General features: G+C 40.2%; 1 protein-coding gene across 2 annotated transcripts in view; it reads right to left on the bottom strand.

Moving 5' to 3' along the window:
• Nucleotides 1-11,526, bottom strand: part of gpc6a (glypican 6a) — a 180,285-nt gene that overhangs the window by 6,224 nt on the left and 162,535 nt on the right. For both annotated transcript variants that reach the window (XM_086289758.1, XM_086289766.1), the window contains 2 exons: nucleotides 4,248-4,378; nucleotides 1,687-1,862 (listed from right to left, as the gene is read on the bottom strand). In XM_086289758.1, the coding sequence (XP_086145884.1) occupies nucleotides 1,687-1,862; nucleotides 4,248-4,378 (307 nt within the window). The remainder of the gene's footprint in view (nucleotides 1-1,686; nucleotides 1,863-4,247; nucleotides 4,379-11,526) is intronic.

The following is an 11,526-nucleotide window of genomic DNA, read 5'->3' as shown; positions in this document are numbered from 1 at the left end:
GCTATATCTGACTTTTTTGTCCAATTTATTGCTCACAGCCTAATTATCTTAAATAAACTAAAACATACAAGGGTTTAAGGTTAGGGTTTTAAAAATGACACTGACGGTATAAAAACCGTATCCAATCTAATACACTTGGTGTTATTGTACAGGGTAATTATGCAAATACATAAAGAAAATCTATGAAATCTGAATTTAAATACAGCAGTACAATCCATTCTTGTCAGCGAATGCCTGCTTTCTACCATAAAAACCAGGAGGAGAAATGAGGTTGTAAATTGTTCTAGCACCTCAAAGCAACAGCTTCACACATTAATTACAGTATGTTGGGAAAAGAAGGCTGAAATATGTTATGATTAAAATTTCACAGACTTTCTCAAATGTCCTACAAGCACTTCTTTACTCATTACCCTAATATTGCCTCCACATGCATTTACTTGTTGATTCGGGGGAAGGGGACCCACGGAGTCTGCACATGATTTTTGTCGTTGTGGTAATTCAGGAGGGTTTCTTCGATCTGAGGTGCTGGTGGTTCATAAGCTGAACACCTTATTAATGACTACTTGTATGGCTAAAGCAGCTGTTGAACTAAGACTTTGCCGGCTTGTGTACCTAATGAGACACTGAGTTCAATTTTTTTGTACAACACACGCCGGCTTCTTTTTTTGGAACAGCTTGACAGCGTGAGGTTAAAAATTAAAGTGAACGGTACAACAAAGCTAATGAGTTGGGTTCATTTTGTTCTGTTTGGGACTCTCGGCTCCTTCAAAGGTACTGTCGAGACAGTTCCTATTGTTCAGTGTGGCAAATTTACATGTCAAAGTTAACCACAGACCTCAATTTTAAAAACATACAAAGATTTACTTAGCAGCCATGAAAAGATCTGCTTCTCAGGGCAATTCTGTTTGATTATCTGATCTCAAGTGCTGGTGTAAAAGTTTCCTTTACAGCTGACAGTGCCAGGCTTTCCTCGCTCAGTTTAAAATGGTGGGAAATGTGATTGTGAACGGCAAAGTGCGGGAGAAAGTCTCACCAACAAATCACGCGTAAACGTCCTTTTTTTTTACGGTTTTCTTGCCTCCCTTGCCAACCTATGCAATAATTTCGGGCGCTTTAGCGCCGGATCTACAATGCTGAAGTAGACACCGCTCCCAAGAGAAAAACAAACATGACAGCAGCAAAGATGGAGCTGAAGTACAAATTATGGTGGCAGCAGTCATGCAGCCACATGTTTTGTTTGTAGCTCGCCGAATTTCTCCCATCTTGTCAGCTTAAGAGGATCCACAGAATCAGAAAGAATGGTTTCTGTCATAGCAGCATTTGAGATGTGCATCTTCCTAAACATAGGCTTGGTTGTCTGTCATTGTCTGTGTCACCACACCTAGAGCTATTTATTCTCCTAATAAATGTCAGTCTTGCTTCAGTGCAACACTAAACATCCTGCAGAGTTGTATACCGAGTTCCTACATGAATGACAACTGAGATCTTATTTCAGTAGTAACAGAGTATATATTTGTCACAGTGCCACGTGTGGTGTAATGTAGTCCATATCAAAAGTAACATGCAGTGAGGGAAAGCTTTTCTTGATCTATTTTACTTATTGTTAGATTGCTTCCACCCACAGATTGAGCTGTGAGCGTGTGTGTAATTGATAGAGTGCAAAAATAAGCAAATAAGAAAGCTTACTGGAGTCCTGGAAGTAGATGTCATTTCCGTTGTATGCGTTCTTCAGCTTGTTGGTCATGACACGTAGCGCCATGATCTGTTGCCGAATCAGCGTGTCGGGCCTGGTGATATCCACTTCCACCTCTGGGTTGTTCACCTGGTTGGTTAGACCCTCCTTCACCACTTCAGGAAAATATCTGGACACAGCGACACATCAAAAAACTTGAAAGCATCGTCGAGTATTTGGGGACATATGTTGATGACAGTCAAGTCAGAACTGATGGAAAAAAAATAAAAATAAATAATATTAAATAAATAAACTAATGTAAAAAATCTGTACTGACACATCCTTTAGTAAATAATTTATTATCACTATGTTTATGAAAAATATTCATGAATTATGTTGTTCTATGTATGCTTGATAGTTTGGCTGCAACAACAGAAAGCCATCATCACTGACGCTAAATCTACTGTGAGGCGGCTCACAGAGCTTAACACTGTGTAACTTCAGACCATGCACACTGACAGACAAACCGAGAATAAAGCATTCCTATTTATATCACGTGTTTTCGGTGTAACTGGTGAAATGTGATTCTCAGTTTGCTTGTTGTCACACAGAAGAATAAAGAAATCTCTCCAATAATATCCCTAATGTGATATTCATATATACATAAGTCTTGTAGTCTTATACAGTCCTGTGAAAAAGAAAGTTTTCACCAAACTCTCTGAAGTCTTGTTAAAAACTAAGTACACTGTTACTGTTTCCAGAGGGTAACCAGAAACCAAATTTACTTACTGATCAACAGCAAGCGTGAGCACCTCTATAAGAGCAGAAGTTTGGCAGTTTGATGGTAGGTTAAAACAATGCCACAATATTCCCAGGAGTGGAAACCCCCAGGAAATTCACCCCAATGTCAGACCGAGCAATTCTCAGAGAAATAAGCAGAAAATCCAAGAGCTACCTCTTTGACTCTACAGGCCTCGATTAGCATGTTAAATGTTAAAGTTATTAACACTGCAGTTAGAAAAGACCGAACATGACTTCTCTTATTTGCCACAGGACCCTGGACACCTTTCAGTCATGGGTCGACCATGAACATACAGAAAACAAGTGCTTTAAAGTACTACGACTGCAGGTAGTTGAATCTTGGTGTATTAGTATTTCAAAGAACTGCACACAGTCCTGTGAAAACTTTCTTTTCCACACGGCTGCTTGTCTCATATAATCATTTATTCGTGAAGGTAACAATCACTCAGTTCTTTTACGCATGTTTTATGACATAAAGGTGAAAATGGCCACTTTAATTAGTAGATCAGCGGTCCCCAACGCCCGGGCCTCGGACCGGTCCGTGAGTTGTTTGGTACCGGGCCGCGAGAGTTGAGACTCAGGTGTGAAATGTATTGTTTTCAGGGTTTTTATCGGTTTTTAGTTATTTTGTTATCGTTTTTAGCGTTAACTCGGTTTTCCTGGGTCTTTTCACGTGTGTTATGATATGTGTTACGGTATCGGTACTAGTTTTATTTTGTTGTATTTATCCACGACACCTTAAAGGCTGGTCCGTGAAAATATTGTCGGGCATAAACCGGTCCGTGGCGCAAAAACGGTTGGGGACCACTGTAGTAGATCATAGCACGAGACACATAATGTGTCGAAAACATAACTATTTACCAAGGATTTTTCTTTTTCTCTTCCATAAGGGTAATTTCCATGCAGCATATCTCTTAAATGCAGCATGTGCGCTCATGATTTGGGACGACAAGCTGAGTCCCAAAGTAGACCAAGTGAAATTAGACAGAATTACAAGAGCTGTTCTTTCTAATGGCAGATGCTTAAATCAGACAAAACACAGGAGTGCAATCAGGCTTAACGGTCTATTTCATGTTGGGAGTGGTTGCACTTCACACAAAGAGCTCTTAACATGCCCGAAGCACACAAATGTCTGTTTTGTCTGTTGTAACTTAGTGAATCAAGAATTATTTAACTGCTTTGCAGCGATGCAATCTGTGCTTCATCATCTTCTCCAATCATTTTGTATTTCATTTAATAACTTAAAGGTGAACAGAGCTGGACATAGTCCGTTTTCAAATAAGAAGAGAATCCAATGATTTTACACACTTCTAACGCAGTTTGACTGTTACTGATGTTTTATTATCAATTTACTCACCAGATTTAGAGTGGCGCTTAAAAATGTTACTGGCACAAACAATTGTCTTTTATTGCACCATCTGCTGATTTTGTTTCTTGGAGAGGGCTAAAGTGATGAGCTTATATATTTTCTCTGGTTCACGGTTACAGACACGACACAGTGACCAATCAACTGTACGGTTTAGCTTCACACTGCAAACTGAACGCCGGTGACAAGAAGTGTTGGAGCGCTCCTCTGGGTGTTACAGCCTTCAGGGATTATATACTGTACAAGTTCTCCATAAGAGTACTAACCCATTGTACTTACAGAGAGAGAGAGAGCGAGCGATAATCTCTGAACAGAGTGTGGTTATTTTAATCCCTGGCAGGCAATATGTGATAACAGGAGAGATCGTGTGACTTTGCTGTGCTTATAAAGAGTACCAGAAGTCCTCACCTGCCCTTAGTGTGGCTGTTCCAGCACTGCTCCTCATCGGGCTCTGTGAGTTTGCCCTTGGCACAGATGTCATCTGGCAAGTTGGACCAGAACCTTTTGGACTCCTTGAGTTTCTCTTTGATGTCAATCACCTGCCATGGGCCAAAACAGTGAGCAGAATTATATTACATTTCTAATATTTGTTCCACACTGCTTCAGTAATATTAAGGTCTGCTCCCTCACTCCATGACAGACATTACACTGTGTTGTAAAGATGGCTGTAGACACTCGCTGTTGGAGCTCTCACCTGACCTCCTCCATACATATTGACAATGATTTAAAGCAAAATGTTCAAATTTAGATTCATCACTACACAAGACCCTTTGACACTGATTTTCAGTCAGTATTGTGCAATTCAGCACACCTCAGCCTTTTCTCCCCTTTCCCCCTTCTTATAAAGGGCTTCTTGACAGCCAGCCTTCCACTGAGACCATTTCTGATGAGGCTTCAGAGAACAGTAGATGGATCAGCTGAAGGGTCAGATACATCTCTTGGGTCCTGTATCTTTGTTGGTTTTTTTCCCCCTGTTTCTTAAGGGCATGACTTTCAGATACTGTTCATCTGCTGTATATAGTTTTCAGGCTTCTCCCTTCTTTCTTGTCCAATTTAAAAAAAACAAAAAACACACTGCACATTCGTTGACATGTGCCAAGTTTTCAGCAAATTGATCTTTGGGAATCACCAAAATATTACCCTATATCTGTCAAACTGTACTATTGTTGACATTTTTGTAAATTCAGAAAATGAAAAATCTCTGTTGCTCAAGAGCTCCTTAAAAACTACAGCAAAGTTTGGCTCCTGTGAAGCAAAAATGAGAGAAATGAGCAAACTATAAAGGAAAGACTTTTGCACAGTAGTGTGAATCAAGTTAAGGCTTACTAGTGTGAATGACACCTTGAATTAGGTTAGGTTAGGTTAGTTAGGTTAGAATGAATATCACTTCTGTACAGAACCACAAGTTTAAAAGGTCTCAACAGAGTTTTCAGATTAAAAAAAGTAATTTGAAGAAAACAAAGATCCAAATAAATTTTCATAATAAAACTGTGATAAAAAATATGACTGATATTTTTCTAGAAATGGAAAAAACACACACACACTTAGAAAACACTTCAATATTTCCTTCTTTGCACATGAGTGAGGCACGTCGTGACTTTAAACAGTCATGTTGCACAAGCCTGTTTTTAGTTTATTCCATTAGGACAGTGGTCCCCGACCTTTTTTGCGCCACGGACCGGTTTATGCCCGACAATATTTTCACGGACCGGACTTTAAGGTGTCGCGGATAAATACAACAAAATAAAACTAGTGCCGGTACCGAAAAAAAGAAGATTTATTCATAACACACGTGAAAAGACCCAGGAAAACCGAATTAACGATAAAAATGATAACAACATAACACTAAAAACCGATAGAAACCCTGAAAACCATGCATTTCACACCCAAGCCTCAAGTCTCGCGGCCCGGTACCAAACGGCCCGGGGGTTGGGGACCGCTGCATTAGGAGACCAGTACTCCAACCAACCCCTTTTTCATTCCATTTAGTTTTGAATCCACTTCCATCCATATTGTGTTCATCTGTGATTCATACAAGGCAGACTTGAGATTTCAAATTTGATATCTGGCATGAGTGTTCACCCCCAACCGATTCCATCTGGGCTCAGCAAGAAGTTTGAGCGCGTGATCAGAGAAACGGGGGAAAAAACTCCACAAGGACTCATCATGGACAGAAATCTACTGTGTTGCTTTTGTCATTTTTATAGAATTAGTAACAATCATGAAGACGGAATCAAGTTATTTTAAATCCTAACAGATGGAGTAACATATTGCTTTATTATTTATACTCATATAGAAGTCCATAAACGTCTTCGTGTTTAGCTTGTTGATGAAGCACACAGATCCTTGAGCACATAACAATTAGCTCTAATAAAAAAGCAAGACGATGCACAGTTTGCAGTATGAAATTTAAACCTTTGTGAGCAGCGGAAAATTTGCTTAATTGTCTGTTTTAGAATTAGATAAAAACACTGACGCCACTCTTACTGCTATTCGTTACACTGTGAGATGAAGCATCTTGATCTGATTCCATCTTTGTGGTCTTAGAGTTGTCAGTTTTCCAGTTTTCCAATATTGAGAGAAAACTTTGTCCTCAAGACCATCGCTTATTTAAAGAAGAATATCAGAGTGGTTATAACGTTCAGCAGAACAGTGAGATAATTACACTAAACATCAAAGTAAAGCTTCAAGAGAATCTCTTTAAACAAAGAAAAATAATTTTTAGGAGCTCAGACCTCAACTCAGTATGGAGATACTGTGTGACGATCTCCAGAGAGCTGCTCACAGCAGGCGACCTGAGCATTAGTGCTGGGAAATATGGCTAAAAAATGGCAAATGTACGAGAGAAAGAAAACTTTAACAAAGTATAACATTAAAGTGAAGACATGGGCAATTGTGCACAATTAGTTTAAACACATTGTCTATCTACTACAGGCCTGTATTAGACACGTTTGTTCATTGATTCTCTGCGTGTGTGTGTGTGTGTGTGTGTGTGTCTGTCTGTGTGTCTGTCTGTGTGTCTGTGTGCGTTCGTGTTAATATATATTTTATATATATAAAAAAAAAACATTGTTGATGGGTCACAACCTTCACTTTGAAATTCTATTTTTTTGAAAATTGTTTTGGACTTGAACCAATTTCAGCTGCTGAATACCTCGAGGCTCTTCAAAGCATAGACTGCAAAATATCTGTCTCATACAATTTACAGCCATATATTTCTAAAAAAAACCCATCATGTTATCGAATGCAATACCCAAAACGTCTCTTCTTAATCTTAGTTATATTCAAACGGAGTTGCCAAAGTATACAAACGCATAATTTCAACTTTAGAGGTAAACCCTGTGATATTAATAATGACTGCTCAGTCAGGAGGAGTGACTGCCTTCACTGGAACCTTTACATCAGACAGCTGAAACAGTGGTTGATAGACATATTACAGTCCAGGCACAGTAATATGGTAGAAACAAACCAATAAGGAGAATTACTTATTTTGTACTCGTCTATAATTCAGTTCCATGAATCAACTAGTGAACTGTGACTGACACATGCTAACAACTCTCTCTTGGTGGTAAAGCTTCATGAACAGATGGAGTCTGGTCATGTGACAAGTGAATCTACTAACACATGAGCTCAGTAATGATACAACATACAGCATGCGATAAAGGTGAAAGCTCCAGAAAAAGCAAGTGAGTGGGCCTTCTTTACCTTTAGGCCAACTATAGAAATGATGACAAATTGCAAATGAATCCTGGGTGGATGAAATCCTAAACACTGCCAGTGTACTGTATTAGACAGTCCTCCTTCTGTATGTTTTGAGCCAGGCTTGGTGTGATTGTAAGCTGTAGTTCGGCTTTCTTACTTGGACATTGCCTTACTTTTTACTCATTTTCATACCTGGCTATTTTCACAGGGTTTGATTTGTTAAGCCACTTAACAATGACCCATGAATCATTCAGGTATAAAGGTACCTAACTCTAGGGATGAAATGTATGTGTTGATGCATAACAGACAACTTAGCAAAGAACCAATTTTTTTTGTATCTTTAGGCAGCAAAGTATATCATTTGTTCCTATTTCTTTAGTTGAAAAAAATCCAAACAAAACACTGTTTGACAGGCATAAAATAGTATTTTTGTACCAACAAGCTGATGCCCAAAGAGTTCTTAGCTGAAAACTTGGCATATCTTGGCGTGGTCTGCAGTGTGTCCATAACAAATTGAGAAAACTGCACAAGTGGAGGACAAAAGAAGAAGTGGCAGGCCTAAAAAACAACCTACAGCAGATGAACAGCATCTGAGACCGATGTTCTTAAGAAAGAGAACAAAATCCTGCAACAACCTAACACAGGACTAGAGAAATGGCCTCTCAACCGATCTGTCTACTGTTCAGTGACGCCTCAGAGATGGTCTCAGAGGAAGTACATGGGAAGAAAAGGTTGAAATACACTAAATTATACAAGAACTTGGTATCAGTGGCAGCAGGTCTTATGGAGTGATGATCCAAATTTGAATTTTTGGGCTCAAATTGTCACCTGGAGGTCAGGAGAGAAGCACAACAGCAAGTTTATAAAGTCATCTGTTAAACACGGTGGTGGCTCTGTCATGGTTCGGGGGTGAACTTTTGTCAGTGGTGTTGGGGATCTTGTCACGAATGCAGAAAGGTAACATTAGATTTTAGATCTACCATCCAATATTAACTGGAAAGCGTTTGATTAGCAACAGTTTCACTTTTTAGCATAGCATACTGCCAAAATAAACATATAAAAATTCACTATGAAACACTATCAGTAATGGTTTGGCCTCCACAGAGAACTTTCCATTATTGAAATCATGGGATTAATGATGAGTGTGGTCATCTTGACAAAAAACAGGACAAAAGGCAGCCAACATCCGAAGAAAAGCTTTGAATGTCCTACAAGAAGCCTGGAGAACTATTCCTGAGGACTGTTTGAAGAAAAAACAATGCCTAAATTAACTGCCTGAGAGTTCAGGCTGTGTTGAAGAATAAAGTCGTCATACAAAATATTGACTTTCAGGCTCGTAAAATTGTGCAAACTCTGTTTGTTTGCATTTTGTCTGTGAAGGTTCTCAGTCATCCAGGTCATCTTAGTCTAAGGAGCTTGGAAAGAAAAGCGTCTGGACTTCTTTAAGTTGCTTGAAGACGTTTCACCTCTCGTCCGAGAAGCTTCTTCAGTTCTAGGGTCAAATGGTGGAGAGTCCCAGAATTAAACCCAGTGGGAGTTTCCCCCCAAAGAGGGACAAAAGGACCCCCTTGATGATCCTGTACCTAATCACATGAGCCAAGGTGTGAAAACGGGTGTGGGTCACAATCAGCCAGGGTTTCGGGTGAGCTCATTGTGAAACATATCCCCACCCTAGCATGCAATTTCCTGAGGCCCAGGATGTGAGTGGGCATTAAGACGTCTGGGAAGGGAACTGAAAACTGGATTATAGATGGCAGACAGTTGGTGTCGTAAACCACCGCCTCTGTTCAAAGATGGTCGCTCACAGTGGACGTAATTGGCTTCTTTCACTCCTCTTTCAAACCATCTGTCCTCTCTGTCCAAAATGTGAACATTGGCATCCTCGAAAGAGTGACCTTTGTCCTTTAGATGCCGATGGACTGCTGAGTCTTGTCCTGTGGAGGTGGCTCTTCTGTGTTGTGCCATGTGTTTGTGAAGTGGCTGTTTGGTCTCTCCAATGTAGAGGTCTGAGCATTCCTCGCTGCACTGTACAGCATACACCACATTGTTAAGTTTGTGTTTTGGAGTTTTGTCTTTCGGGTGAACCAGTTTTTGTCTGAGTGTGTTGCTGGGTCTGAAATACACTCGGATGTCATGCTTGGAGAAAAACTCTCCTGAGTTTCTCTGATACACCGGCTACATAGGGGATGACAATGTTGTTGCGTCTGTCTTTCTTATCCTCCCTCGCTGGTGTCTGATCTTCTTTTCTGTGCCTCTTTGCTGACTTTAAGAACGCCCATTTAGGATAGCCGCACGTTTTGAGTGCTTCCTTTACATGTGTGTGTTCCTTCTTTTTTCCTTCAGGCTTAGAGGGAACATGTTCTGCCCGGTGGTGTAGGGTCCTGATTACTCCAAGTTTGTGTTCCAGAGGGTGATGGGAGTCAAAGAGGAGGTACTGGTCCGTATGTGTGGGCTTCCGGTAAACTTCGATGTTGAGGTTGCCGTTCTCTTCAATGTGCACAGTGCAGTCCAGGAAAGGCAAACAGTTGTCCTTTGTGTCTTCCCTGGTGAACTTGATGTTTTTATCTATGGCGTTGATGTGCGCAGTGAAGGATTCCACTTCTTGTGTCTTGATTTTGACCCAGGTGTCGTCTACATATCTGTACCAGTGGCTGGGTACTCTTCCTTTGAAAGAGCCAAGAGCCTTCCTTTCCACTTCCTCCATGTAAAGGTTGGCTACAATAGGCGACACAGGGGAGCCCATGGCACAGACATGTTTTTGTCTGTAGAAGCCCTCGTTGTATTTGAAATATGTAGTGGTGAGGCAGAGGTCTAACAGTGTGCAAATCTGATCGGGTGTGAAGTTGGTCCTGTCTTCCAAGGAGCTGTCTTCTTGTAGTCGTTTTCTGACAGTCTCCACGGCCTCCGTGGTGGGTATGCAAGTGAAGAGAGAGACTACATCAAAGGACACCATGGTTTCATCTGGATCCAGGGTAAGTTTCTGGACCTTGTCGGTGAAGTCGGTGGAGTTCTTGATGTGGTGTGCGGTGTTCCCCACGAGAGGTGCAAGGATGGTAGCAAGGTGTTTTGCAATGTTATAAGTGGCTGAGTTTATGCTACTGACTATGGGTCTGAGTGGGATCCCTTCCTTGTGGATTTTAGGAAGTCCGTAAATGCAGGGTAAGGCATCCCCTGGATAAAGGCGGTGATATGTACGGCTGTCAATGATTTTGTCCTTTTCAAGGTCTTGAAGGCAAGCTATAACTTTCTTTTTGTAGCTGCTTGTAGCTTGTAGCTTTGCATTTTGCTTTTTCCCCATATATGTTTACACATGCATCAAGAAACCACTTCATCTATTTCTCATTTTCCAAGCACAATATAAAGAAATGAGTGGTGACTCAGTATTTCCTTTAAAAGACTTTTATCTTCATGACAATTTTGCAAAATCAGTCTGGAGTGGAGATCACATGACATGACTGAAGGGTCTAAAAACAGCTAGAAACAATGTTAGAGCTGCTATTTCCCAGTTTAAATGATGAACTTTGATACAGTCAAAAACACTTTTTAATGTATAAACTATTTATTTGTGAATCCAATTTAATTCTTACATGAAACCTTTTACATTTTTCAGCTAAATGAAAAATACTGCTAGCAGACTTTAGCTTGGTTATAGTCAGTTACATTGCTTCTCTCTGACCAGACTGAAATCTCATAAGAAAAAGAGGCAATGTAGCCTGCAGGCTTAATAAAAAAATTATATTGTATTTAGGGAATTAAATGCTCTGACGCTCTTGAGGCTAGGCAACGCGAGGAAGCTGTTGTATATAGCACACTAGTTATGCCAGGCTCACATAATAGTGTGCTTATATTTGCACTTACGTCAGTGCAGACAAATGAATTTTGGGATCCACAGTTTAAGTTCTGTGAATAATAAAAATAATAGCAATAATCTAAGGTTGTGCAGCAGCTGTTTGTTTCATATGTATACAAAAGAACTGCCTTATAT

This window comes from Aulonocara sp. 'chitande type north' Nkhata Bay, linkage group LG1 (assembly GCF_057382095.1).
Source record: "Aulonocara sp. 'chitande type north' Nkhata Bay isolate Kocher_YH1m ecotype deep benthic linkage group LG1, A_spYH_male_GT1.1, whole genome shotgun sequence".
Classification (NCBI taxonomy): Eukaryota; Metazoa; Chordata; class Actinopteri; order Cichliformes; family Cichlidae; genus Aulonocara; species Aulonocara sp. 'chitande type north' Nkhata Bay.
The sequence above is the reverse complement of the archived record's forward strand: the minus strand, read 5'-3'. Positions and strand labels throughout refer to the sequence as shown.